This window comes from Manis pentadactyla, chromosome 10, assembly GCF_030020395.1.
Source record: "Manis pentadactyla isolate mManPen7 chromosome 10, mManPen7.hap1, whole genome shotgun sequence".
NCBI classification, from domain to species: Eukaryota; Metazoa; Chordata; class Mammalia; order Pholidota; family Manidae; genus Manis; species Manis pentadactyla.
Window position 1 is genome coordinate 127,671,077 of NC_080028.1, and position 25,832 is coordinate 127,696,908.

A 25,832-nucleotide genomic window follows, 5' to 3' on the forward strand; every position below is an offset into this window, starting at 1 on the left:
TCTCCCCGAACTTACAGGCTCGCAGGCGGGCGGCCGGCCTCGTGGCGCACTGGGCCTTCTGTGCCTATGGGGTGACGGGCGCCAGCCGGGTCCGCGGGCGTCGCGGTGCCGCTGGCCCTGAATCACGTGGGAGGCCGAGTCCTGCCTAGGTTCTGCCGGGGTTCGGGGCCGGTCTGGAGGCCGAGGGGCGTGGCCCCTGATCAGGTGCGGCCTCGCCCAGCGGGCAGGCTTTCCTGAGCGAACCCCCTTCCCGAGGTCGCTCCGCCAGGGCTCACAGGTGGCCTGACCCGGGCTTTGACCCGGGACCCCCTCCGGGGGTGTTCGGCGGGGAGGAAGTCGCCTCCCGGTTCCAGACAGCCCGGCGGCGCCCCCCGCGTTCCCACTGGCTTTCCGTTTCGCAGCCCTACTCTTCTTACCTGACACACCTGCGCCTCACCGCATCCTGGTTTGTTGGTGAGCATTTTCCGTGCCCCCAGTGCAGTCTAACCCCTGGCTCCCGCCTGTGATGACCAGTGGTCACCTGAGGCCTCACCAGCTAGTCCCCCCACTCCTCTTTGCCCACCTGAGAGGCACCAGGTTTCCTGGTGGCTTCACATGGGATTCCCAGGCACAGGCCACCCTGTGATATTGTCATATAAGAAATATTTATTTGGTCTCCGTCCTGGATCCTGGCACGGAGCTCCTAAAGCCCCAGGGATTCCCTGAGTGGGCCAGGGGGGATACTGCTACTTCTCACAACAGCCCCTTTCCGCCCTGCCTGGGTTTCCACTAGGGGGTGACTCTGGGCGGGTGGGGGAACCGGCCACGCGATTAGGGGGCTGGGCCTTCCAGCCCCACCCCAACCTCCGGGGTTGGGCAGGGGACCAGAGGGGCTGATCCCAAGGACCAATGACTTAACCAGCCGTGCCTGTGTCAACGACACCCCGAATGAGGCAGGGGGCTTCCGGGCTGGTGCACGTAGAGGTGCTGCGAAGGGCCCGGGGGCCCCACATCCCTTCCCCATAAACCTGCCCGGGGCGTCTCTGCATCTGCTGTTCCCGGGTCGGATCCTTTATGACGAACCAGTTAACAGTATTTCCCTGAGTTCTGTGGGCCCCTCTAGGGAACTGCGGAACCCGAGGAGGGGGCCGTGGGAACCCCACTCTATAGCTGATGGCTCGGAAGCACGACTGACCGCCAGGACCTGTGGCTGTGTGTGAGGTGGGGGTGTCCGGGGGACTGAGCCCCCAGCCCGGGGCCTGCGCTAATGCTGGGCAGTTAGTGTCGGAGTCGAGTTAAATGGTAGGACACCCAGAGAAGTGAAGAGTTGCTTGGTGAGGAAAACCCCCATATTTGGTGTCAGAGTGTTTACCTGCTGGTGTGTCTGAGCCTGAGACGGACCCAGCCTGGCTTCCTCCGTGTTCCAGGGGCTGCCGCAGGAACTGCCCAAGGGCCCAGCAATGTCTCTAACAGCACCTGCCCTGGTTGCTGTCTTCCCCCCGCATCTGTCACGGGGGGCTGGAGGCCGTGCAAGCCAACACCTGCCCTCAGGAGTCAGCCAAGCTCCCAGCTGGACAGAAGCAGCTGGAAGGCCCAGTGGCAGCCTTTGCTGCAGTGTGTGTGTGCGCTTGTGTGACCATGTGTGAGCACACATTCTCTGCAAGTCCCTGACGTGTGTCAGACCCTGGGAGGGCTCAGGACCCCGGGGGCATGCGGAGCGGTGGACTCCCGGGAGGGTTCCACCCCTGGCCTGTGCTCAGCGGTGCCTCCACTGCTGCTGCGGGTCGTTTCTCCTGAGGCTGTATCTGGCTCCTAGGCCGCCCTCTTGAGGGGCTTACCTCTCGCCGGAGGAAGGCAGATTTCCCAGCATGTTTATTCACATGAGAAAATCTGCGGCGCCCAGGGAGTGGGGGGGACCCCCTGCCCTCTGCGTGCACAGATCCTCAATCCTCAGTCCAGGTCCTGGACGCACTTCCTCCAGGAGGTGTGCTCATCCTGCCCTGCACTGGCGCCTGGCTCACAGGAGGTGCTCAGGAAATGCTGGTGAGAGAGGGGGCTTCTGGCAGGGCCCCATCTCGCAGTGCTCACTCACAAAAGGCGCTGTGAGTCAGGCTTCCTGAGCGCTGGCCCTGGGGGATGTCTGGAGCTGAAGGCATGGTCCAGCTTCTCTTCCGGGCTCCCTGCCCATGTGCCCGCCATTCATGAATGGCCTCCCTAAGCGGATGGGGTCCAAGCTTCCTCCGCAGGCCTCTTCCACCCACCATCCCTGCACCCCCCTCCCCCACTGCTTCCATTGGCATATTAGTTTCCCAGAGCTGCTGTAACAAATTACCCCCAAAACTTGGAGACTTAAGACAACAGAAATTTATTTTTTTACAGTTTTGGGGGCCAGACATCCCAAATAAGGTACCAGCTCCCTCCAGAGGCCCTACAGGAAGATCCTTCCTCACCAATTCCAGCATCGAGAGGCTCCAGGGGCTCCCGGGCTTTGACTACCTTACCTGGGTCGCGGCCTCCGTCTTCACCTAGTTTCTACTCTGCCTCTCTGTGTTCACATCTCCCCCTGCTGCTGCTTCTAAGGACCCCGGACATTGGATTTAGATCCCACCCTAATCCAGGTTGACCTTATCTCAAAATCCTTGCCTTAATCATATCTGCAAACACCATTATTCCAAATAAGGTCATATCCTGAGGCTCTGGGTGGATGTTATCTTTGGGGGCCACCATTCAACCCACTGGGCTTGGGTTTGCGGATGGGTCCAGACAGCCCTAGAAACCAGGCAGCAGGTGCAGAGGCACCCAACTGGAGCCAGTTCCTGGAGGCTGCCAGCCCAGTGGGCACAGATGTCAGCCTGGGAAGTGAGACGGACAGAGAACTTGAACTTCTTTCTCCTTGTGTGTTACATCGTGGTATCATCCTTGAAGCCCTCTGGAAGAGGCAAAGAGTGCCTGTTCTCATGAGCCGCCTTGGCAGAGCTGGAGGCCCTTGCTTAGCCGGCAAGCACGATGAGGCCCCTCTCCCTGTCTGCAGGCCGCCTCCCACTGCAGTTCGGTCCCCAGCCTCTCCGGTGTCAGGGAATGCAGCCAGCCGCAGAACACTCCACCAGCACACCTCAGAGCCAACAGGATCCGGGGGAAGGCTGGAGAGGCTGGGGAACAAAACCCGGAGCTCACGGGGAGCTGCTGCCCTGCACCAGCCGGCTGGGGTTCCTGCCTGACCCTCAGCACCAAGTTGAGCCCTTAGTGGCAGGCCCATCCAGGCCCTAGCCTCTCTGGCTCAGGCCTGGCCTTCCCTCATGACCCTCAGGTGCCAGGATGCAATGCCAGGCCAGGGCAGGTTTGCTGCTCATAGTCAGCCTGTGGGAGGAAGGCCTCGCCCGGCAGGTATTGGGGACTTCATTCCCTGCCCCACGAGCTGGGCTTTCCTCCTCCTGCACCTCCCATCCCCCTGCTCCCTTAGCTCAGTGCCTCTTGGGGTCCCCTGGGTACTCAGCATCCCCCCACAAGCTTGTCCAGTGCTCCCTTCCCTCCCACCTGTCAGGACCATTTCTGCTCTTCCCTGGGAGCCTTTCCAAGGGCTCTGGTCCCAACCTTTGACCTTAAACAGGCCTGTGGGCTGGACCAGGATGTTAGGACATGGAGGCCTTGGCCACCACAGGGCTTAAACAAAGGCTGGACCTGTCTTCCCATCAGAGAACCCTGTCCCTCCTGTCCACTCCATCCTGAGGTGAGTGCTGGGGGAGGGGAGCTCTCAGAGACCTGGTGTCAGTGTGTGGAGGGCACGTGTTCCCCCATGCCAGGACCTTGCTCACTCTGCCAGGGACATGCACCCCCAGGACACAGGCTCCCCAGACCCCTGCCCCTGAGGATCTTCCCAGAATGTGAGCAAGCAGTGTGCTAAGGCTACCAGAGGCCAGGGCAGCCTCACAGATGACACAGGACCACGCTGACCTTGGCACTGATGAGGGGAGGGTGAGGGATGGGCACCACAGGGTAGGATGGCACAGGGGGAGGTGGCCTAGGTGGCAGAGGCCCTTGGGGGGTCACGCTCCGTCTGGGGGCCTGGACTCAGCAGCCCTCTGCCACAAGCCTCAGTGTCCCAGACATGGCTGAGCCCTGCCGGGCCCTGCAGACGAGGCAGCTGGAGATGGGAACCAGTCCTTTAGCTTGCTCAGGACAGGACAGAGTCAAGGAGCTGTGGGGACACGAGAGGAAGGACTGCCCAACCACCCCTAGGACACAAGCCTTCCTGAGCAGACCAGGTCACCCCCACCAGCCCCACAGGCCCATGGGGGCTCTGCTTGCGGTCTGAAGAGCGCATGACAAAGGCCTGCTCCAGCCCCTACCCTGGCCTCAGCCCTGCCTGGGTGGGAGGCTTCACGCCTGCTCTGAAGTGGGCAGGGGGTCGCTAGGCTGGGTTTGTTCCAGGAACACTGAACCACTGTTGTGAGGGCAAGCCCCGCCCCCACCCCCCAGCCCCAGACAACAGCGGAGACAAGGACCCCTGGACACCCAGGCCTGGTGCTTGCTGGACTGAGCCTCCTCAGTATCTGTGGGGGTAGTGCAGGGGCCCTAAGGTGGTAGCACAGGCCATGAGGGTGGAGTCCGCTGCCCACGGGCAACCCTGGGTACTTCGTTCTCTTGGATGTGGGGACGTTAAGGATGGAACTCAGCCACACAGACGACCGTGGGTGTCTCGCACGGAGCCCGCAGGGCCCTCAGCTTCCCCCAACCTGGCTGTGTGGGTAGAACCTGGGGCCCCACCACTGACTGCCTGGGGCAGCTGGAGGCTGGCGAGCTGGGAGGAGGGCCACCTCTAATTATTGGGCAAGAACCCGCTGGGGGGTAGGGGTAGAGACCACCTCTGAGGGGCTTCCAGGTTTCTGGGGATGGGGTTAGGGTGCAGTGGGGGCCCCCCTTCCATGCAGGCCTGGTTCCGGCCTACAGGACCCCCATGCCACTCCTGGGGTCGGGTGGGTGGTACCTACTCCCCCATGCGGATGACATAGGCAAATGGGCCCCTCACTTGCCCTCTCTCCCCTCGGGATTCCACCCCGCTGCTCCTGGATTGTTAAGCGGCCTCGCCCCTCCCTGAGGTTGGGGTGCACCTTGGCATGAGAGGCGGAGACGCACAGCGGAGTGCACCCCCCGTCCTGTCCCGCGGGGTGGGAGAGTCCCAGGGCGTTCTGCCTCTGCCCTAACGCAGGGGCCCTAACCCTCCTTACTCGTGACTCCTCAGCCCCAGAACCCAGCCAGGAGTGACCCTCATCCTGGCCCAGGCCCCTCGGCTGGCTCTGCCCGTCTGCAGGGGGATACCTCCGCTCCCAGGGTCCGCACAGCACCCCAGCCTGTCAACGCAGGGCCGTCCCTGCTCAGACCTGACCGCGGACCCCGGAGGGCCTCGGCCAGAGCCCCGCCCACAGCCCGGGAGCGGCGGCGCACGCGCGTCCTGCCTGGCGCTTCCTCCGCCTGGCCGCAGGCGCGCGCTCGGGGCGCCGTCTACGCCCCCGGCCGCGCGGGCCCTTTAAGGGCCGGGGGCGTGTCGCGGCCCGCCCCCTGCCCGTCGCCCTGCTGCCCGTTAAAGGGGCCGCGCCCTCGGCGCCCGGCGAGCGCTAGCCCGGCGGAGGGCGCGGGACGGGCCAGAGGGCGAGCGCGCGGTGTCCCGCGCACCATGTACACCCTCAGCAAGGGGCCCAGCAAGCTGGTGGCGCAGCGCCGCACAGGTGCGCGGGGCGGCGGGCGGCGGGCGGCGGGCGGGGGTCCGGGCGCGGCGGCGGCTGACGCCCCGCTGCCCCCAGGTCCCACGCAGCAGCAGGTGGAGAGCAGGCTCGGCGAGCTCCTGAAATGCCGGCAACCCGCGCCGCCGCCCCCGCGCGCGCAGCCGCTGGGACCCTGGCCCCTGGCGAGGTGAGACGCGCGTCCTGGCTGGAGCCGCCCCCACCGTCCGCAGGTGACCTTGGGGAAGGTTAGCGATACCGCCGCACCTGCGCGCTTCCGTCCCACCTGACACCTGGCTGGGTCCGAGGCGCTGCGCCGGATGTGCGTGACCCGGGTCGGGAGGAAGCTGACCGGCTCCCGGATCTGGGGAGCTCTGCGCGGCCGAGTCAGATACCCCGGGCGACCTTGGGCTGCGAGGCCAAGGTTTGAGACGAGCTGCTGCGGGGGCTCGCCTTCCTGCGCGGGACGCTGGCTCTGGCCGTTGCGGGAGGCTGCCAGCCGGCCCTTGCCGAGCGCGTTGGGGGAGACATGCACGTGGTTCCTTCTGGCCCTGCCAGGCCACTGCCCTCCTGCCCTTCACCCCAAACACCCCGGCTGGGCGCTGGAGGTCTCCCGCAGGTCCTCCGGGCTTGCTGGAGACTGTCCTTTTCTGCCTGACCTGACCAGCAATTTTGCTGGTGCCCCAAAGCCTGAGGCCCCAGGAGGCTCAGTCCTGGCAGCTTTGGCCTCCAAGCGACCATGACCTGGAGGTCAGATTCCCCAACCCCGTGGCGCTGAACCTTTTACTTCCTTGGCTCAAGCCCCTGGCTTTTGGTTTCACTCCTAGGCATTTCCGGGGCCCTGGGCTTTGCCCTAGGCCCTGAGAGGCCTAAGGACCCCAGTGCCTGATGTGGGCGGGGCCAGGACGCAAAGGAGGGGCATAGCCGGCCTCTGATCCGTGAGCTGAGGATGGCCCCGGGGAAGGTGCTGGCAAGGGGGGCTTCCTAAATGAGGACGAACAGCCGCCAAGGTTGGCGGGGAGGTCAGGGGCGGTGCCCCTCAGCCGGCATCTCCCTCTGAATTCTGGGCCTCAGATGCCACAGGTAGGGGCAGCCAGTGGGGACCTTTCTGGGATGAGGCCCTTTCCAGGGACCTCCTGAGGGTGTGCTGACAACTTGGGGTTGGTACCTAGTTTGGAAAATGCTTGAGTTTGAGGCCGACCACAGGTATGTCCTGGGGAGGAAGGTGAGCGGGGTGCTGGGGGTGCTTCCTGGGACCACAGCTGTGCTGTGACACTGCCTGGTGACATCGGCCGTGGTTCTCACAACTGCCCTACCTCCCAGGGGAGGAAACAAGGCATGGGTGTGTAGCTTACCAGTGCCACTCCGGCAGGGAGCCCCCATCCCTCCACCTGGAGAAACTCATCCGCTGTTCCTGGGAGGGGCATACTCAGGGCCTCTGATCCATGAGCTGAGGATGGCCCAGGAGGAAGGTTCTGGCAAGGGAGTGCGTCAGTGGAAGGGGGGTGTTGGGGAAGGAGCAGCGGAAGATAAGGCAGAGCTCTTGACGTCCCCGCTGGCCCCAGTCCTGAGCCAGCCGGGCGCACTGCCGCCTGCCCTCCTGTCTGAGCTGGCGAGCGCTTGGCTGGCCGCACAGGATGTAGGGCAGTGGTGAGCAGGCCATGGCTGTGCTGGCCCTACTGGCCCCCTTCGAGGTCGCTCCCTTTCCAGAGCTGCCCCCTCTGTCTCAGAGCCCCTGAAGAGACCCTGCTAGGAGGCCAGAGCACCGGCGGTGCTCCCACCCCTTCTCAGGGGACCTCCCTCTAAGAGCTCTCCACCAACTTGCCACCACCATTCCTCACCACAGTTGGGAGGGGGCCGGGCCCTGCTGCTCTCCGTGCCTCGTGCTCAGAATGTGACCCGCCAAATGTACGGGATTGGCTTCTGGCTGGGCACGGGTCTGGGTGCTGCCCAAGGGGTGAATAAGCCACATGGGTCTGTGCCTCTGACAAGCTCTTCCAGCGTGAGGCAGACAGGAGAGAGGGCAAGACCCAAGCAGGCGAGATCAGCTGCTGGCGGGAAGATAAGATAGGGCCATGTGATCACCTGATGGTGCCAGGGGCACGCAGGCATGTGAGGTGGGGAAAGTGGTTTGGGAGCTTTTCTGAGTTGTGGACTTTGGGGTCAGACGGGCATGCAGTTAAGATCCGACACTGCCATCCACTCATCTGTGTGACCTTGGACAGGTCATGTCCCTCTTGACCCCAGGTCCTTGGCTGACAATGGGTGGGAGGTCTACCTTGGGGGTCACAGGATGGAGAGGATTTGTGTGTTGGCACCAGGCAGGGATTTGGGCACTGTGGACTGGAAGCAGCGTCCCTGGGAGCAGGCCCAGTGTGGCCTTCGTTCTCCAGTGCACACGGGAACCTGTGCCCTTCCCTCCAGAGGGCCAGTGGGCGGCCTTATGTAAGTGCAACGGAGGCTTGTGTGCTGGGCCCTGCTCAACCCAGGCCTGTCCACTGCCTGCCTCGTTCCTGTAATTTGCAGCACTGTGCTGCAAGTCCTTTTTAAAACCTTCATCAGCCTCCTTCCAAACTTCCCTGAAGTTTTCAGCCTTACAGGGGTGGAGGGGGCAGGGGAGGGTAAACCTTCATGCCCTCTGGTTGGTGCAGCTCAGGCATGGGAGGAGCCCTGCCCCTCTAGATTTTCTGCGGCCACCAGACCCTGCCGGCCTGGAGCTGGCAGGACCGCTGCCCCTCAAGACACTCCTCTTTATTTTAGTGCCCCTCAGCTGAGGAGGAACCCCGAGCGGCGGTGGGGCACCTGAGCCCAGGAAGGCGAGCAGGCCGGCGGGACCGTGAGTGCCTGGCGGAGTGGCACGTGCAGCCCAGGACTCCCGGCTCCCACCTCCTGCTATAGGTGCGGGCCCCGCTCCCTCCACGGCCCCAGCCCCATCCAGGGCTTGGTGTGCGCAGGGCTGGGCCAGCTGCCACTGGCCAGTAGCCTGTTGGTGCCCCAGGCCTGGTCGAGCTGGACCGGGCCCTGCAGCCCCATGGCTCTCTCATGCCCGTTGGGCAGAGATCCAGCACCCCAACAGCCATCTTCTCTCTCAGCATTCCTGCACTTGGCACTATCTGACCACACCAGGAGCTGTCCCATGGGGCTCACCCCCATGGGGCCTGGGGCAGTAGGGAGAGGGAAGGGCAAAGGCTTCGCAGATCTTGTTTGGGTCCCTTCTCCTGCAGTGGGGTCATCGGCGAGATAGAGAAGCTTCTGGAAGGGAGAAGGTGGCCGAGAGCTGCACCTGGTGGGTGGGGTTGGGACAGAGTGACCTGCTTGTGGCTCAGGTCAGAACCTGTGCTGCTGGAGGCCTGGCTGGTCCTGGGGAGCTGGGGGGCAGGTGGCAGTGGGGGTGCTCAAGAGGCCCTCGGAGGGGTACCTGTATGCTTTGAGCATGGAACCCTGCCGGGAACCTGGGATGCAGCTGGGTCCCGCTGGCCTGCAGTCACAGGCCTGCCCCAGGCCTGAGGCGCTGCAGGTGTGAGCTGAGCTGCGGGGAGCTGCAGGTGGGGGGCCTGCAGGAGAGCGTTGTGTTCAGGGAAGAGCCCAGGCTGGGCCTGGCCTGGGGTGGTGGGTGTGGCCTGCGCTACTCCTGGAGCTCTGCCAGCAGCACCTGGGCTTGGGACAGTCACCAACGTCTCCCCTTCCTGCAGTCCAGGGCCGAGGCTTGTGTTCAATCGGGTGAATGGCCGGCGGCCCCCCACCACGACCTCATCCCTTGAGGGAGCCCAGGAGACCTACACGCTGGCTCATGAGGAGAACGTCCGGTTTGTGTCTGAAGGTAGTGTCCAGGCCCACGGAGAGTCCTGTGCCACGGCTCCTCTTCCCCTCTGACCTGTTTGCCTGTTTGTCCTGGGACTGTGCGTAGGCTGCACAGTTCTGGGCTGGGGTCCAGGGTGGCCACCAGGCCCTGGGGAGGGAGACAGGGTGCTAGGGGCCTGGCTCAGCCTGACTGCCTTCTCCCTACAGCCTGGCAACTAGTGGAGCAGCAGCTGGGTGGAGACCCAGCTGGTGAGAGCGGCCCAGGGCCTGTGCAGTACGTGGAGAGGACCCCCAGCCCCCGGCTGCAGAGTGAGCCTGCCCCTCCCTCTGACCCTGACCTGGGCCCTGCCAGGTTCTAGCCCCAGGGAATTGGGGAGGGCACTTGGACTTGACCCGCCTCTGCCCCACACCAGCTCTATTTGGGGTTTGGTGAAGGGCTGGTGGCCAGCTGGAGGGGAGAAACGCTGACCAGTCCGGGAGGTGGCAGAGTCACTGCCCAGCCTTCTCTCTGCCCACAGACTTCGTGCCTATCGACCTGGATGAGTGGTGGGCACAGCAGTTCCTGGCCAGAATCACTAACTGTTCCTAGCTGCTGGCGTGAAGGAGTGCTGGGCTTGTAGGGCCTGCCCCTGCCCACGGTGGACTGTCTGACGGGAGAGGACCACAGTGCTCTGTCCACTGCTGTGGCAGGCTGTGCTTTGACCTGGGCCTAGCCGGGCGTCGGCCACACCTGAAGTGCCAGCATTTGGACTTTTGTACCTGCTGACCCCTTGGCCCAGCTGTCCCAGGCTGTCAGGGGCTGAACCCGTGTAACCTCAACCCTGCTCACTGTGCCCCAGGGACCAGCCTCTGGGACTGGCAGGGAGGAGGAGCTCCAGGTTAATAAATTCAACAAACTGCCGTTTCGGAGCAGCCTTTGCTTGGGGTGTGTATGGTGGAGGCCCTGCTCTGCAGCCCCACTCAACCCTGTGTCCTGACGGATGTGCGGGGGCTCTGGACATGCCCACCTTCCCACCTTCCTTGCGAGGGAGAGCGCTGCCTGACTTCCTCTCCCGGTGGGGTTGGCAGGTGCCTGGGACCCGCCTCAGCGCCCAGAGATGTTACGTAAACTGGCCCTGGGCTGGGATTCCCGCGCCTGGGATTGGGGCCGGGGCCCTGGTCCCTGAACCCCTCAGGGCTGGCTGTGGGACGGCGGGCAAAGGGGCGCCGCGGGTCTGCGGGGAAGCACTGGGCAACGCTGTTTCGCCTGGTGGGCGGGCCTCGCCTGCGGTGCTGGCCTAGCCGGGGAGCTGGCTGGGAACGCTGCCCCGTGAGGGCCGGAGAGCCGCAGGCGGGCCCTGCCGGGGCTGTCGGTGTGCGCGGACCGCCGCTGCCAAGCGCAGCCGCGAATACGGGACGGGCCCTCAGAGGCGGGAGGCAAACAGGACGCCGCGGCTGCTCGCACCGGGGTTCCGGGACCGGAGCGCACGGGAGACGGTGCGGGCTTGCCGGCCCTGGCCCCGCCCCTTGGCCCAATGCCCTGCCCCGCGCGCCGTCTCGTTCCGGCCACGGCCCCACGCCCCGCCCCGCCAGCCAGTTCCCGGCTCCGCCCCGCCGTGTCGTCACGTCCCAGCCGCTGCGACGACGGACGTGGCGCCATTGCCCGGCGGCCGTTGCTAGGCGCGCGCTGCGTGCCCTGCGCGGGAGCCGAGGCGGGAAGCGCGAGCAGCCCGAGTGGCGGCGCTATGGCTCGAGGTTCTGGCGCGCGACAGGCGGGCCTGGGTCGGGGTCGGGGTCGGGGTCGGGGCTTGGGAGCGGGGCCGGCGCCGGGGCCGAGGGCCAGGGCTGGGCGACCGGAGCCGGGCGGGCGGCGCGCTGAGCCTGCCGCCTGGCTCCCTGAGCGCCGAACCCCACGCTGCCGTTGCTGTCACCACGGGGAGCGCAGCCCCAGCCCCAGGCCCCTCACTGGAGGGCCTTGAGGCCCCACAGCGGGATGCCCTCGGCCAGAGCCAGCAGTGGGTGTGGCACCTGGCACAGGCGCTCTCGCCTGTGGGTCTCCTCACGCCTGCATTCCCCCCCAGTTTGGCAGCACCCCTTCATCAACGTGTTCAGACACTTCAAGGTGGACGAGTGGAAGCGGTCTGCCAAGGAGGGCGACGTGTCCACTGTGATGGTAAGGGGCTTGGGCACTGGGACGAGGAGCCTGGCCTCCTCTTCTCCACAGGACCTGCTCACGCAGGTGGGGGCCCTCCGGTGCTCCCTCGCCTGTGGGGCACTGGCCCCCTCTGTCTTCCCAGGACAAGGCTCTGAAGTGCACTGTGTACCGCATTCGGGGCTCCATCTCTGCCAGCAATTACATCCAGCTCCCCAGAACCAGCACCCAGTCCCTGGGGCTGACGGGAAGATACCTGTATGTGCTCTTCCGGCCACTGCCCACCAAGCACTTCGTCATCCACCTGCACGTGTCCACTGAGGTCCGGAGCACGGGAGCAGGGCCTATGCACGGGGCCCTGTGCTCTTGCTGTGGGTCTTGCCTCTTCATTGCTGTGTCGTGTCCGCGCAGGACGGCCAAGTCATCCGGGTGTCCTTCTCCAGTCTCTTCAAGGAGTTCAAGGCCATGGCCATGTGGCTTCAGTTCCCTTTCAGCTGTGAGGCCAAGACACCCAGGAAAGGTGACACGGAGACGGGGCATAAGTGGGGCAGGCCCAGGTGGGCTCCTGCATGGTGGGGGGCGAGGTCCCTGAGAGGGCCGTGTGGCTGCCGGGGTGTCGTAGTCCAGGACAGAGGAGAGCTGTGGCTGGCTGCTGAGAGGCTAGGCAACACCCTGGGCGTGCATCCTGCAGGCCTGGTGGGTGTGGCCTCCCCCGGTGCCCGCTGGACATGCCTGCAGCTCGACTGGCACGGCATCCTCCTGATCCACCTGAAGCAGCGCTACAGCCACCTGAAGAGTGTCAGGCTGTGCGCCAGCCTGCTCGTACGGAGCCTCTACACAAGTGACCTGTGCTTCAGCCCTGGTGAGGGGCGTGCCCCACGTACTGTGCTTGGCCTGCTCCGACTCACTGCCCCAGGGTCTCAGCCCAGGAGGGTCCCGGCCCTGGCACTCAGCAGTAATGCCCGTGCTGTGCCATCTTTGAGCCCCCAGCTCCTGAGGCGCCCTTGGTGGTTGGTGGTGTCTGGGTTGGTGTCTCAGTGATGATCTGGCTCCTGGTGTTGTGTCTGAGTTGGGAGAGGGGGCTGGACGGCGTCACTGAACCGAAACGGCCGCTCTTCGCAGCTGTCACCGTCACTGAGGCCCAGCGTGCAAAGCTGCCCGTCACCCCCATGCCACGGGAAATGGCGTTCCCAGTGCCAGAAGGGGAGAGCTGGCATGACCACTACGCCCACATCCGGTGTGTCATCCTGCTCTCCTGGGGGCCGGGTCGGGGTGAGCAGGGCACCGCAGATGCTGACTCTTCCTCTGCTCCTGCCGAGGTTTCCAAGCGACAGCTCAGAAGCGCCTCTGCAGCCGGTTCAGAGGAGCGGTTCCCCTGCGGAGGCAGGTGGGCCTGAGGGGTCAGTGGGCGCCCAGGCCCAGGTCTGCAGAATGTGCAGAGTTCAGTGGGAGGGGAGTGGCCTGATGCTACACGTAGGGAGGTGGGCCTGGCGGTGTGATGCCTGCAGGGCTCCAGGGCCGCACGGGAGGGAGGGTGTGTGTGTGTAGGGCCTCAGGGAGGCCGTACTGGACTTGACTGTGGGCTGCAGCTTCTGTCCTGCAGGACGGCAAGCCAGGGGCCACTGCTCCCCTTGCCCTGTGCCCAGGCCTCTGCCCCCTACTCAGCAGACTCTGCCAGCCTCTGCTTCGTTTCAGTCACTCTGGGGCACGTGCCCCAGCTCCACCCTCAGCCAGTGGCCTTCAGCAAGCCTGCCCAGGACAGCGTGGTCCCCGTGGCCCAGGCACCTGCCCCCCCTGCAGTGAGTGCTCCTGTGCCCTTGGGGACGGGCTGGGGGATGGCAGCCCCGGTGCCGACAGGCTCTTGTCCCCTGGAGTCCCACCAGGCCCACTCGGTGCCCAGGCCCCTTCCGGAGGTCAGCCTGTCCGGTGAGCACTCAGAGGCCTCCCGTGCAAGCGGCCCTGGAGGCTGCAGCCAAGAGCCGTCGGCCTGGGCTGGGGTCACTGAGGAGCATGCGGCTGGCAGCAGTGTTTCTGTGTCCACCCAGAAGAGGCCTGCGGCCCTGGAGGACATGGCACTCCGCACGGTGAGAGGCCGTCCAAGGAAGGTGGGGGCGGGCTGTGCCTTGAGCCGGGCGGGGCCTCGAGGTGTGGGTAGGGGGCAGCTGGGTCTGTGCTGCCATGAGCCCTGCGCGGTCTCCCGTCCCGTCTCCAGATGAAAGGCAGAGTGGGCAGGAGGTGGCTTTGGGTAAGGATCCCATTTGACAGTGAGGAGTGACTGGTGCTCTGACGCCAACCCCAGGGGTCTCAGGGGGACCTCAGGCAAGAGCAGGACCGGGCTCCCTCGGGGCTCTGGCCTGCGCAGAGCAACCAGTAGAAGCCACCGAGGATCGTACGGCTCTCGGGAGGCAGGAGCCAGGATGGGGGCCTCACCTCCTGGGGTGTCACTGTGAGTCCACCTGTTTCAGAGCTTCCTCCCGGATCCCATCCTGAGGCTTAAGCGGGTCATCGGCTTCGGGGGCCACAGCACCAAACCGGTGAGGAGGCCCGTGCTCTCGGAGGGTGGGGCCAGTACAGGTGACACAGGGAGGGTGTGCCCCACTGGGACGTGAGACCCACTGCCCACGAGCCCACCTTGGGCCCCCACCCAGGCCCTGTGGACCAATGACGGGGCCGCTGTCGTGTACCCCTGCCACGCCGTCATTGTTGTCATGCGCCTGGACACCCGGGAGCAGCGCCTCTTCCTCGGCCACACCGACAAGGTGGGTGCCACGCGACCCTGGGGTGACTTGCCCGCACCCCTGCAGGCCGCCACCCTCCCTCCCCCTGTTGCCCCCCAGGTCTCTGCCCTGGCACTGGACGGGAGTGGTTCCCTGCTGGCCTCGGCCCAGGCGCAGCCCCCCAGCATGCTGCGCCTCTGGGACTTCCAGACGGGCAGGTGCCTGTCACTGCTCCGGAGCCCGGTCCACACGCTCTGCACCCTCAGGTGGGTGTGGGGCCTCTGAGGGGGCAGGGGTGCACCAGCAGTGCTGACCGCCTCCTCTCCACCTGCAGCTTCTCCAGCAGCGGGGCCCTGCTTTGCGGAGTCGGCAGAGACCACCACGGGAGGACGGTACGTGCCGGGCAGGGGATCCGCCCAGGGTGCACCCCTGCCCCACGCATGCCCTCATGGTGTCAGCATTCAGATGGCTTTCTGGGTGCCTGTTCTGCAGTCGTAGACGGCGTGTGTTAGGGCTAGAAGGTGGCAGCTGGTGGGCAGGTGTTCCCCTGTGGGGCTCTGCCTCCTGTGTGTCCCTGTGGACATGCCCAACCGTGCATGTCTGCAGCTGCCCTGGGTGGCCCCTGTGGGTTCCTTGGGGCCGGGGTCTGCTCCCCACCCACAACTAAGCACTCAGCTGGCCTGGTGGAGGCCAGGCAGGGGGTGGGCCGTGGGAGCTCAGTGCAGGCTTTTGCAGGTGGTGGTGGCCTGGGGCACAGACCAGGTGGGGCAAGGTGGTGAGGTGCTCGTTCTGGCAAAGGCACACACTGACACTGACATCCAGGCATTCGAGGTTGCCTTTTTTGATGAAACCAGGTGAGCGGGCTGCTTGCCTGGCCACTGGCACTGTGGGGGTGGGGCTGAGCCTGTCTCTCCTCCCTGGTGCAGGGACCATCCACAGCATCGGGTCTCCCTGTGGGCATCGGGCAGTGCTCACTCACCCTGTTACAGGATGGCATCGTGTGGGCGGGGCAGTGTGCGGCTGTGGCGGCTGCGCGGTCAGGCACTACGTTCCTGCCCCGTGGACCTGGGGGAGTACCAGGCGCTGGAGTTCACTGACCTAGCCTTCAGGCAGGCCCAGGACGGCAGTACGCTGTGAGCCCTGCCCTCCCTCCCCTCATGGGCAGCTTGGGTCCCCCTTGGGCTCCTTGGGCCTCACCTGCCTGCCTCCATAACCTGCCACCTCCCTGGCAGCTATGTGTGTGGCAGCAGTGGCCACATCCTGGAGATAGACCCCCAGCGCATGGCCGTGTGGCATGCTCGCCGCCTTCTGCCCGTGCAGACCCCTGGCAGGCCCCTCCCACAGAAGCAGACCTTCAGCTCAGGTAAGTGGGCCCCCGGCTGGGTGGGGAGCCGCCTGGTGCTCTGGGCTGATGCTGCCTGTCCACAGGCACTGGCATCGCCATCAGCAGCATCAGCATCTCCCAGGCCATGTGTGCCGTGGGCTCTGAGGATGGCTACCTGCGCCTCTGGCCCTTGGACTTCTCTTCTGTGCTCCTGGAAGCAGGTGAGGCTGACACCTGAGTCGCCACTGGAAGGCTCCAAGGAGCTGTGCCTTGAGCCTGGGGGTCCACTCTGCTGGGTGGTCATGGGGGAGCCACCTGTCCTGGCCCAGGGAGACGTAGCTCCAGGCAGCAAGGGATGGGTTTTTGTGTGTTGTGGGGGGCAGGCGGGCCGGGCGGTCACCTGCCCACCCTGCCCACAGAGCACGAGGGCCCCGTCAGCTCGGTCCACATCAGCCCGGACGGTTCGTGTGTGCTGTCCACCACCTGCTCGGGCCAGCTGGGCTGCCTGGATGTCCCCTCCCGGGAGTACAGTGTGCTGGCACGCTCCCACACCGCCCCAGTGCTGGCCCTTGCCACTGAGCACAGTCGAGGGCAGCTGGCCACTGTGTCCCAGGACCACACTGTTCGCATCTGGGACCTGGAGACCCTGCAGCAGGTGGGGTGCAGCCAGAGGGGAGCTGGCCGGGAGGGAGGGACTGGAAATCACAGGAGACACACAGGCCCAGCAGTGGGCTGAGGCGGGCAGGGGCAGGGTTCAGGCCACCAGGAGAGAGACTGGCTGTCAGGCCGTCATGGCCAGCTGGTAGCCACCACCTGTCCGCCCTCGTGTGGCCCCCCTCCAGCTGTATGACTTCACGTCACCCGAGGAAGCCCCGTGCACCGTCGCCTTCCACCCCACGCAGCCAACCTTGTTCTGTGGCTTCCACAGTGGGGCTGTCCGTTCTTTTAGCCTGGAGGCCACTGAGGTCCTGGTGGAGCACAGGTGGGTGCTCAGTCGGCCCCGACCCTGTAGATGCTGAGGTGGCGTGTGGGACTCCCCCAGGGCATGTGGGTGTCTGGGAAGGGCAGGGGAAGCATGTCTGCAGGAAGCCCTGTCTCTGCAACCCTTTGGGGACTCGGCAGGCCTGGCTGCTGGAGGTCTGGGATGGGGCAGCTCAGGACCAAGGAGTGGGCATCTCCTTGTGGTGCAGGTGTCACCGAGGAGCCATCACCGGCCTGGCCGCCAGCCCCGACGGCAGCCTCCTGTTCAGCTCCTGCTCTTGGGGTGCCCTGGTCCAGTACCACTGCGCTGTCGTCCGCTGCCACGTCCTGCGTGTGGCAGGTCAGGCTCCAAGCGTGGCACCCCAGCCTCCTGACATACCCTGTCAGGCCCTGCGGGCCCTCAGCAGTACGCCGCCTTCTGTAGGCTCACTGTGGACCCCCAGGGCAAGTGTGGCTTTAGGACTTCATGCCCCAGAACTGGTCAGTAAGGGTCTGTGCCTGCCCTGCCTTGGTAGGAGGTAAACAGCCCGAGTACCAGGCCAGCAGGTAAGGGTGCCCACCGGGGTCAGTTCTTCCTGTGGCCACTGTACTGGTGCCCACTGGTGTTGGCACCACTCCCCACGAGCTGTTGCTGTGGGACCTGCCTGGCTCTGGGGCAGGCTATGTCCTCCAGGTGCCACCTTCCCACCTAGCTGACCACCTGCCTCTTTTTTGCTGGTAGCTGGTGTTGTGTGCCAGGATGCCCACCTGAGCCCCAACGCCCTTGCGCTCAGTGGGGACAGCCGCTTGCTGGCATTCGTGGGTCCCTCCAAGCACATGGTGACAGTCATGGATGCAATCTCTTTGGAGAAGGTATAAGCCTACCAGGACATCCTGTGTGTCCGGTATGGATGGGGCTAACAGATTCCTGGGTACGCCCAACTTTGCTGCATGGCTTCCCTGGGCCCCACCAAGGTCACGAGGGTGGCAGAGGCTGTCTTTGGCCCATCATGGAGCGCAAAGGTGAGGGCAGGTGGGAGGCCACACTCACTCCAGAGAGAACCTAGCCATGCTGCCTGCACTTGGGCACAGAGAGCACGCGAGCCATTTGCTGGCTGGGCAGGGACAGATGCCAGGTGGGTGCCCAAGTCTGCCGCCTGCTCTGCCCTGGCCTGGGGGTGTGGCTCTGCCTGGAGGCTGTGGCTGGTGGCTACACACTGCTGTTCCCCAGTTGCTGCAGGTTGACGTCAGTGCCCTGGACCTGGCCGGCAGACGCCAGGATTCTGCTGTGGCTGTGTGTTTTGGCCCCGCACCTCCTGACCGCCTGCTGGTATCTACGTCGTCCAATACGATCGTCGTGCTGGACGCCATGTCAGGCCGTGTGGTCCGGAAGGTGAGCCCAGGGCTGCAGCCAGCCAGCCACTTGGCCTCCCCCTCCTTCCTGACTTCACCTTGGCTCCCACATTGCCTCACGTTGTGGAGACCCTGGGCCACCTGCTGCTCCAAGAAATGGCATTTTCAGGAAGGGAGGCGTTTCCTATCCAGGGTGCTGTGTGCTCCAGTCCCACCACAAGGACGCTTTCCCACAGCTGCCTGGCACCTCTTCTGGGGTCTGCCCCTCCTTGGCTGTCAGTGGGGATGCCCGCCTCCTGTTGACGGCCGCCTGCCGGGCGATCAAGGTGTGGGACTACTCCATGCAGGCCAGCCCTGGCTGCCAGGTGTGTGCCATGGGTGGGTGGGCAGGAGAGAGGACAGCGCTCCCAGGCTGCCCTGTTCCCGCGGGTCTGACACCACAGCAGCCCCCTCAGCCCCCGGTCTGAGGGGTCTGGGGCCTCCCGGCCAGACCCATGTGCTGGGTGATGGCAGTGTCTCTGTCTCGGGGGTCTCTGTACGTGGCGCCTGCTGCCCCCAGGTGTACATTGGCCACTCAGAGCCTGTGCGGGCTCTGGCCTTCACCCCCGACCAGCAGCAACTCCTCAGTGCGGGCGATGCCGTCTTCTTCTGGGACATCCTGGCCCCCCCTGAGAGGTCGCCCCCAGAAAGGCAAGTGACTGCCCCGGGCTTGCATCTGCCAGGCTTCTCACTGCCCCCTCCCCACCTGACACCCTCTCTCATTCCCTCTGCAGTGCCCGTATCTCGCCCAGGGTCCTCCCTACCTTTGAGGCAGGTGAGTGGTCCCACCACGCTGGCAGGCTCTGTGCTGACATCATAGTGCCAGCACTGCAGCCACTGTGGGCAGCACAGGCCAGTTCCTTTCCTGGGGTTCCCAGCACAGAGCTGGGCGCAGTGAGCTGGACACACCTCCCCCAACTCACTCAGCCCTCCTGACGCCCTGAACACAGCTGGGCTCCTTCTGTCCTCAGTCTGGGGTGCCAGACAGCTGGAGCACGCGGCATCGGGGGCCGGTGGGCTCCCTCGGCGGCAGGTGCCCATGCCCTCCCCGGCATCCCCACCTCAGCCGGGCATCTGCGATCGCCCACCCGAGGGTGGTGACGGTGAGGGCAGTGCCCGGGGGCTGGCCAGGGCATGTTCCAGCTCCCTCTGCAGATGCTGCTTCAGGCCTGTGGGGCGGGGCATGGGGGCAGAGGCTCTGCGCCCCTCTCACCGCGGCCCCCCTTCCCCAGGCACTTTCTCCGTGTCGGATGAAGAAGCGCTCTCTGAGCGGAGTCGCAGCCCTGAGGGGCCCCATCAGGCCTCAGGCCCACCCGCGCTGGGGGAGGAGGCCGGCCCAGCCGGAGACGAGGCCCGGAGGACTGCCCGTCCCAGCGGCTGGCTCAGTAAGCAGGGGAGGCAGGGACACCTGTGGCCCTCGCAGGGCCCAGGCAGGGCCTGCAGACGGGCACAGTCACTTGCAGGGCGAGGGGACAGTTGAGGTCCCCGCCGGGCTGAGCAGAGGCTGCCCACCCACGCTTTTTAATCCCTGGTATCTGACCTGGTCGGCCCCTTCTCTCGTCCAGCCAGGCCGGGTGGCCAAGTGCAGGGAGGGCACACTGAACAGGGTACTGGCAGTTTGACATCTGGCTGCCTCTGCTGTGCCCCTGCCAGGTGCTCGGAGCAGGAGATCCCGGGCAGGGCCTGCTGCCCGCCAAGACTCCTACCAGCACGTCGTGGCTCCCTACAAGGCCTCCCCAGGGGCCAAGGTCGGAGGGGCCGAGCCTTCATAGCCCGGGGGCACCTGGGGTGCTCTTTATTCCCAGTGAATATGGTCCCTGCAGCCCCTCTGGGGCTGCCTGTCTGCTCGGTGTGCGCACTCCCGCCGTCCCGCGGACACCCAGAGGGGACCCCGGTGGTGTCCTGCTGAGCAGCCCCTCTCCACCCACTGCCTCCCCCTGCCATGTCCTGACCCAGCCCAGAGGCCCCTCCCCGGGAGCCCGGTCTTGCTGCCCCTCCTGGCCTGCTCCCCCCCGTGCAGGTGTAGGGGTGCACCCCTGCACTGTCTTTGTGCGGACCTCCTGTGGCCGTGTGGCAGCCCTGGCCGGTGGGCAGAGCCTGTGATGGTGGGTGGGCCAGGCACTCTGCCTGCTCACCGGACCCCTGGGTTCACTTCCTCACAGAGCATCTCCCCAGCTCCTGGCAGCAGCTGGCTGCACCTGAAGGCTGTTGTGGGCTACAGTGGGAATGGGAGGGCCAACGTGGTCTGGAGTCCAGACACAGGTAGGGGCCACAGCTCAGCCTGGTGTCTGACTCAGAAGCTGCAGGGTGGGGCGGGCTTTGTGCCTCCCGGTCAGGCCCCATGGGGTGCAGATGACCACTGTTGGCACAGGTGGTTTGGGCTTGGGTGGGAGGCAGCCATGGGTAGAGGGGTGGTGGTCCCGGTGACACCTGCGGTGCACAGCCCATGCTCAGCGGGCCTCTGAGCAGATTTCTGGGAGGGCTCAGCATGAGCTGCCTACCTGGTGAACACTCCCAGGGCTGCAGCTGACCTGGGGCATCCTCCCCACCTCAGGCTTCTTCGCCTACACGTGCGGCTGCCTGGTGGTGGTGGAGGACCTGCACTCTGGCGCCCAGCGGCACTGGCCTGGCCACCCTGAGGCGATCTCCACATTAGCCCTCAGCCACGATGCCCAGGTGCCCACCTGCATGCCTGCCTCCTCGAGGACCAGGGCTGCCCTTGCCTCCAGAGCAGCGTGGGGGCACCGTGGGAGTCAGGAGGGGCCAGCGGGTCACAGTCACCCTGCCCACAGCCTGCCCTCTCGCCCCCCAGATCCTGGCCTCTGCCTCGGGCTGCAGCGGTTCCACCCCCCGGGGCCAGATCCGCATCTGGGACGTGCCCCGGGGCTCCAGCCGGCAGCTCGCCTCCCACCACAACACTGCCATGCAGGCCCTGGCTTTCTCGCCGGATGACGGGCTACTGGTCACACTGGGTTGGCTGGGGATGTGGGCAGAGGGTGATGGCTGATGCTGCCTACCTGGGGCCCCTGGGAGCTGACATGGCTGCTGTGGGTCCGCCCCAGGGGACTATCTTGACTGCACCCTGGCCCTGTGGAGCATGGCTACCTATGAGCTCCTGTCTTCCACCCGCCTCCTCGAGCCGGTGCATGGCATGGCCTTCAACCCCTGGGACGCCGGGGAGCTCGCCTGCGTGGGCCCGGGTGCCGTCACCCTGTGGCTTGTGCAGCAGCATGGGGCCGACATCAGTCTCCAGGTGCCCGGTTCAGAGGTGTGGTGGTCCTTTGGCGGAAGAGTTCCAGCTGGGCCCCAGGGTGTTGCTGACCTGTGGCGCTCTGGTGTCACTCCAGGTGCACCGAGACCCCATTCCCAAGGAGGTGGCAGCAGGCATGCTGACCTCTGTGTGCTATGGGACCATGCCCTTGCTCTACGGTGGCTCCAACACTGGCCAGGTCTGCGTCTGGGACATGCAGGCCCACCGCTGCTTCCTGGCCTGGGAGGCGGATGATGGCGAGATCGGTGGGTGCCCTGTGGCCACCTCCAGGTCTGGCCCGGCCTCTCCATTGGAGCCCGTGTCCTGGATACTGAGACCATGTGTCACGGTGTGGGCACCTGGGCAGCAGCCCTGCCATCTCTGTCCCCTAGGCGTGCTGCTGTGCTCGGGTGCCTGGCTGGTCAGCGGCAGTAACACCAGGCGGCTACGTCTGTGGGCAGTGGGAGCCGTGCCGGAGCTGAGGTGCAGGGGCTCTGGGGCCAGGTGAGCCGCTGTGTCTGTGCCTGTGGGGACACCCTGGGCAGGTGCCCTGGGCTCTCACACTGCCTCCCTTCCCATCCACTGCTCCCAGGTCCGGCTCAGTGTTGATGGAGAACGAGCTGACCCTGGACGGGGCCATTGTGAGCGCGGTCTTCCACGACAGCATGGACATGGGCGTGGTGGGCACCATGGCAGGCACGCTCTGGTTCATCAGCTGGGCCGAGGGCAGCAGCACGCGCCTCATCAGTGGCCACAGGAGCAAGGTGAGGCCGCCGGGCCACCGGCTCCGTCAGAGATGTCCAGGGGGCCTCCAGCCAGGACAGAGGCTGGGCAGTGAGTCCACATGCAGTTCCCTCTGCCCCTACCCTCCCCCGGGTCAGTCTGCGCCCAGTCCGGCTCAGATGTCCGATGGCCTCCGCACAGTGTGCAGTTCCCCAGGAGAGCACACAGGCACCTAGAGCTGCATGCTCGCCTCTTTTGACACAGATCCACCTGTGTCCACTCACGGCAGCCCTGGCGGCCTCGTGGCCTTCTCTGCCCATCGTCTTTTGGTGGTCTGACCCTGCTCTTCGGGGGAGAGACGAGCCCTGGGGATGCCCAGGGCAGTGCCGGGGCCAGAGTTCCCTTCCGGCTCTTTCAGAGCTGGTGGGTGGAGGCGGGGGGTCTAGCTCCCAGGTCACAGCTTCTCTGAGCGCTCGGGGTCCTGTCTTTGGCCAGTGGAAGCTTCTTTGAGTAGGCTCCTGAGTCCTTGGTTTTTTCTTAAATCTATATGTGTTTGTTCAGGGGTCACAGTAAAGCATGTGAACTTGAGAGGGTGGAGACAGTGCGCCTTCTGTGCTCTCTGGGGAGCAGCGTCATGTCCTGATCTACATTCCGCGTGCTCTGCTCCTTTAAAGTCAGCATCTTTCAGTTACTTGCAGAGCTGCATAGCTGCCAGCACAGTTTTAGAGCGTTCTCACCATCCCGAAAGGAAACCCCACACCCTCCATGTGCCCAGACCAGCACGGCCATGCATCTGCCCATTCTGGACATTCCTTTCTGTGTGGCTTTGCTCCCCAAGCATGACGTTTTCAAGGTCCACTCATTTTGGCTGCTGAATACTTTGCATGGTCCAGATGGAACATGTGTTTATTCACCCCCCAGGGCGTGAGCGCTGGGGCACCGAGTCTGGCCTGTGCACTAGTCACTGGCCCCTCTCACAGGCGCCACGAGGTGTTCCAGGCCCTCCCTCTGCAGCTCTTCACAGGCCTGGACTTGGCTGTGTCCTCCCAGAACCTGGGGCCCATTGCGTCTCAGCCAAGCAGAGCTAAACTATTATTTTCAAGAAGTACATCATGAGTTCATACTTAGGCTTGAAATCCAGCTCAGGACTGGGTGCTTTCATGTCGCCTCCTTGGTGTACGGCACCTGCATGTCCTTTTTCCTGCACCAGAATCCTGATTTCTTAGTGGTGGTCACCCACCTCTTTTTCCTCAACACAACCATCTCAGGAAGCGCCTCCACTACCAGGGCTGAGGCCCTGGCAGCAGGCTCCAGCCCTCTGGGGACATATCGTTGGGTCCCTGTGGTTAGGTTCTGTGGTGCCCAGCGGGTGGGTAGTCAGGTTTGGCTGACTGGGGGGGCCTTGTCAGGATGCAGAGGCCCCCAGGTCTAGTGTGGGGACAGCCAGGAGAGGGTCTTGATGGTCTCTTCACACCACGTGGAGGTGACTGGGGTGGGCTTGGGGGGACAGGCACCTGTGTTGGGACAGTCTGGCCCACTGTGGCCCCCCACCCAAGGGCCATGTGGCCTCAGACCAGGCTGGCTGGCTCCCTGCAGGTGAATGAGGTGGTTTTCAGCCCCAGTGAGTCCCACTGTGCCACATGCTGTGATGACGGGAGCGTGAGGGTGTGGTCCTTGACCAGCATGGAGTTGGTGATCCAGTTCCAGGTGCTGAACCAGGTACTGTGGGGCCCCAGGGTCTGGGGACTCGTGCCAAGGAAGGCAGCCTGCCCACCTCTGGCTCCACCGGCCCCTGAGTCCTCCCTCTGGCCTTGTTGGTGTCTGTTTGCAGTCTTGGGGCTGGGACCCCGTCCTACCCCCAGGGAAGCTGATGTTTCCCCATTGTGGCTCCCCAGAGCTGCTTCTGCCTTGCCTGGAGCCCCCTGTTGTGTGGGCGTCCAGAGCAGCAGCGGGTGGCAGCAGGCTACAGCGATGGCACACTCAGAGTCTTCAGCCTCTCCCGAGTCGCGATGGAGCTCAAGATGCACCCCCACCTGGCCGCGCTGACAGCCATTGCCTTCTCTGCTGACGGTGAGGGGGCTGGGGACTCACAAGCTGACGTCACGGCCCCTGCCTGGCCCAGGTTACACCATGGTGCTGGAGCTCACAGGCTGACGGCACGGCCCCTGCCTGGCCCAGGTCAGACCATCCTCTCTGGAGACAAGGATGGGCTTGTGGCTGTGAGTAGCCCCCACACAGGCGTGACCTTCCATGTCCTGAGTAACCACTGTGGTGCCCCGATCTCCACCATCCAGAGCACAACCAAAGAGGTGAAGTGGCCTCGTGAACCAGCAGAGCCTGGCCTGGGGGTGCTGGCAGGGAAGGGGGATTGGGCATAGTGGGGTAGCAGACACCCACCAGCCTTATCCACCCCAGTATGGAGACTTCGATGTGGAGGGCTCAGACCTCTGGCTGGCCACCAGTACAGACCAGCATGTCAGCGTCTGGGCCTCTGACTGGCCGCGGAACCACTGTGAGCTTGTGGACTGGCTGAGCTTCCCGGCACCCACCCTCATGGAGGTGAGCGTCCCCATGGCACTGCAGGTGGGGATGGTGCCTACCTGCCCTGCCACAGCAGGCCGGGTCCCTCCACAGAGCCTCAGCTGTCCGCCGCCCCCCCTCGCCGCCTTCTGCCCCTGGGACGGGGCGCTGCTGGTGTGCGCCGGCCTGGGTGTGCACCCGGAAGTGGTCTTCTACAGCCTCCGCCATAAGCAGGCACGTGCACCCTCCCCTTGTTCCATGGGGGCCCAGGGCTGGGGTGGGGAGGGACCCAGGGCTGCGGTGGGGAGGGCTCCACGGCTGGGGAAGCCCCCACCCAGTGCCTTGTGCCTGCAGGTGGTGGAGAAGATCCCGCTGCCTTTCTCTGCTATGTCCCTGAGTCTGTCCCCCTGGGCCCGCCTCATGGCCATTGGCTTTGCTGGTGAGTGCTGGTGAGCAAGGACTCCAGCCTGTCTTGAGTGGGGCTGAGGGGGTTCACCTGTGCCCCCATCCTGAAGTATGGTCCTCACCTCTGCTTCAGGTTCCTTGTCCCTGAAGCGAGGAGAGGACACCTGCCCCAGGGGTTTGGAGGGTCAGATGGTGAGGGATGTGGAGTGCAGAGCAGCCCTGCTCAGATTGTGAGCCCCACCCTTGGCCCTGGGGCTTGGCGGACAGGCCTTTGAACACAGGTTTCCTCAAGGCCCCAGTGTCCAGCTAGAGACAGAGCTGGGGATGGGGGTACCCCTGGGCCCTGAAGCTGCCCCTGCCCAGGCCCACCCCTGTCTGCCCGCAGGGCGTGTGCTGAGGCTGGTGGACTGTGAGTTGGGGTCTGCACAGGACTTTGCTGGCCACAGCGACTCAGTATGGCTCTGCAGGTTTGCCCCTGTCTCCCGGCTACTGTTCACGGCAGCCCACAACGAGATCTTGGTGTGGGAGGTCGCAGGCCACTGACCGGCAGCGGGGACCGTGGGGTCAGGTGTACCCTGCTGGTATCACCGGGCGCCTGGCTGGAGCAGAAGCTCGACCAAGAAGCCGTGCTGGCCATGGGACTGACGACTCTGTGGGGTGGGCCGTGCTGGGCGTGCCAACGACTCTGTGCGTGCGTCAGGACCCTGAACGTGGGTGAAGTGCTTGTCCATTCTTTACCTGAGGGCTTTTCCTGCTCCTGCCTTGCGGTTCAAATAAACGTGTGTGTTGGATTGTGGCAGTGTCTGCTGGTCACTCCGGGCTCCCGCCCTGGGCCTGGCTCTCCTCTTGGCCTTTGCCCATCCCCAGACCTCCTGCTCCTTGCCAAGGACTCTGCCCTGTGCACCTGCGAGGG

The 25,832-nt window shown here is 65.0% G+C and overlaps 2 protein-coding genes across 4 annotated transcripts; both read left to right on the top strand.

The window, feature by feature from the left end:
- The first annotated feature begins 5,466 nt into the window (after nucleotides 1–5,466).
- MCRIP2 (MAPK regulated corepressor interacting protein 2) lies at nucleotides 5,467–10,398 on the top strand. Of its 3 annotated transcripts, XM_036915787.2 has the most exons (6): nucleotides 5,552–5,702; nucleotides 5,778–5,886; nucleotides 8,457–8,590; nucleotides 9,389–9,516; nucleotides 9,705–9,806; nucleotides 10,016–10,398. In XM_036915787.2, exons 2-6 carry the CDS (start codon nucleotides 5,824–5,826, stop codon nucleotides 10,084–10,086), a joined length of 498 nt encoding a protein of 165 aa, XP_036771682.1. In that variant the 5' UTR covers nucleotides 5,552–5,702; nucleotides 5,778–5,823; the 3' UTR covers nucleotides 10,087–10,398. The 3 variants fall into 3 exon arrangements, with proteins under 3 accessions (XP_036771681.1, XP_036771682.1, XP_036771683.1); XM_036915786.2 differs by lacking the exon at nucleotides 8,457–8,590 and having other exon boundaries at nucleotides 5,467–5,702; XM_036915788.2 differs by lacking the exons at nucleotides 5,552–5,702; nucleotides 5,778–5,886; nucleotides 8,457–8,590 and adding an exon at nucleotides 5,993–6,120.
- Nucleotides 10,399–11,009: 611 nt separating this feature from the next.
- On the top strand, nucleotides 11,010–25,715 carry WDR90 (WD repeat domain 90). Its single transcript, XM_057487793.1, is given in 41 exon segments — nucleotides 11,010–11,231; nucleotides 11,558–11,649; nucleotides 11,774–11,950; nucleotides 12,040–12,148; nucleotides 12,320–12,490; nucleotides 12,751–12,865; nucleotides 12,948–13,015; nucleotides 13,324–13,427; nucleotides 13,503–13,733; nucleotides 14,094–14,162; nucleotides 14,277–14,387; nucleotides 14,466–14,611; nucleotides 14,680–14,737; nucleotides 15,081–15,199; nucleotides 15,335–15,478; nucleotides 15,578–15,708; nucleotides 15,774–15,890; nucleotides 16,089–16,324; nucleotides 16,512–16,651; nucleotides 16,860–16,990; nucleotides 17,372–17,502; nucleotides 17,861–18,022; nucleotides 18,219–18,347; nucleotides 18,542–18,672; nucleotides 18,756–18,954; nucleotides 18,956–19,406; nucleotides 19,675–19,769; nucleotides 20,184–20,283; nucleotides 20,576–20,697; nucleotides 20,834–20,993; nucleotides 21,084–21,274; nucleotides 21,369–21,537; nucleotides 21,664–21,775; nucleotides 21,864–22,035; nucleotides 23,591–23,713; nucleotides 23,890–24,064; nucleotides 24,173–24,303; nucleotides 24,410–24,553; nucleotides 24,629–24,748; nucleotides 24,869–24,953; nucleotides 25,305–25,715. Coding segments are annotated over 41 exon segments (5,949 nt in total). The 5' UTR covers nucleotides 11,010–11,011; the 3' UTR covers nucleotides 25,463–25,715.
- Nucleotides 25,716–25,832: the final 117 nt, after the last annotated feature.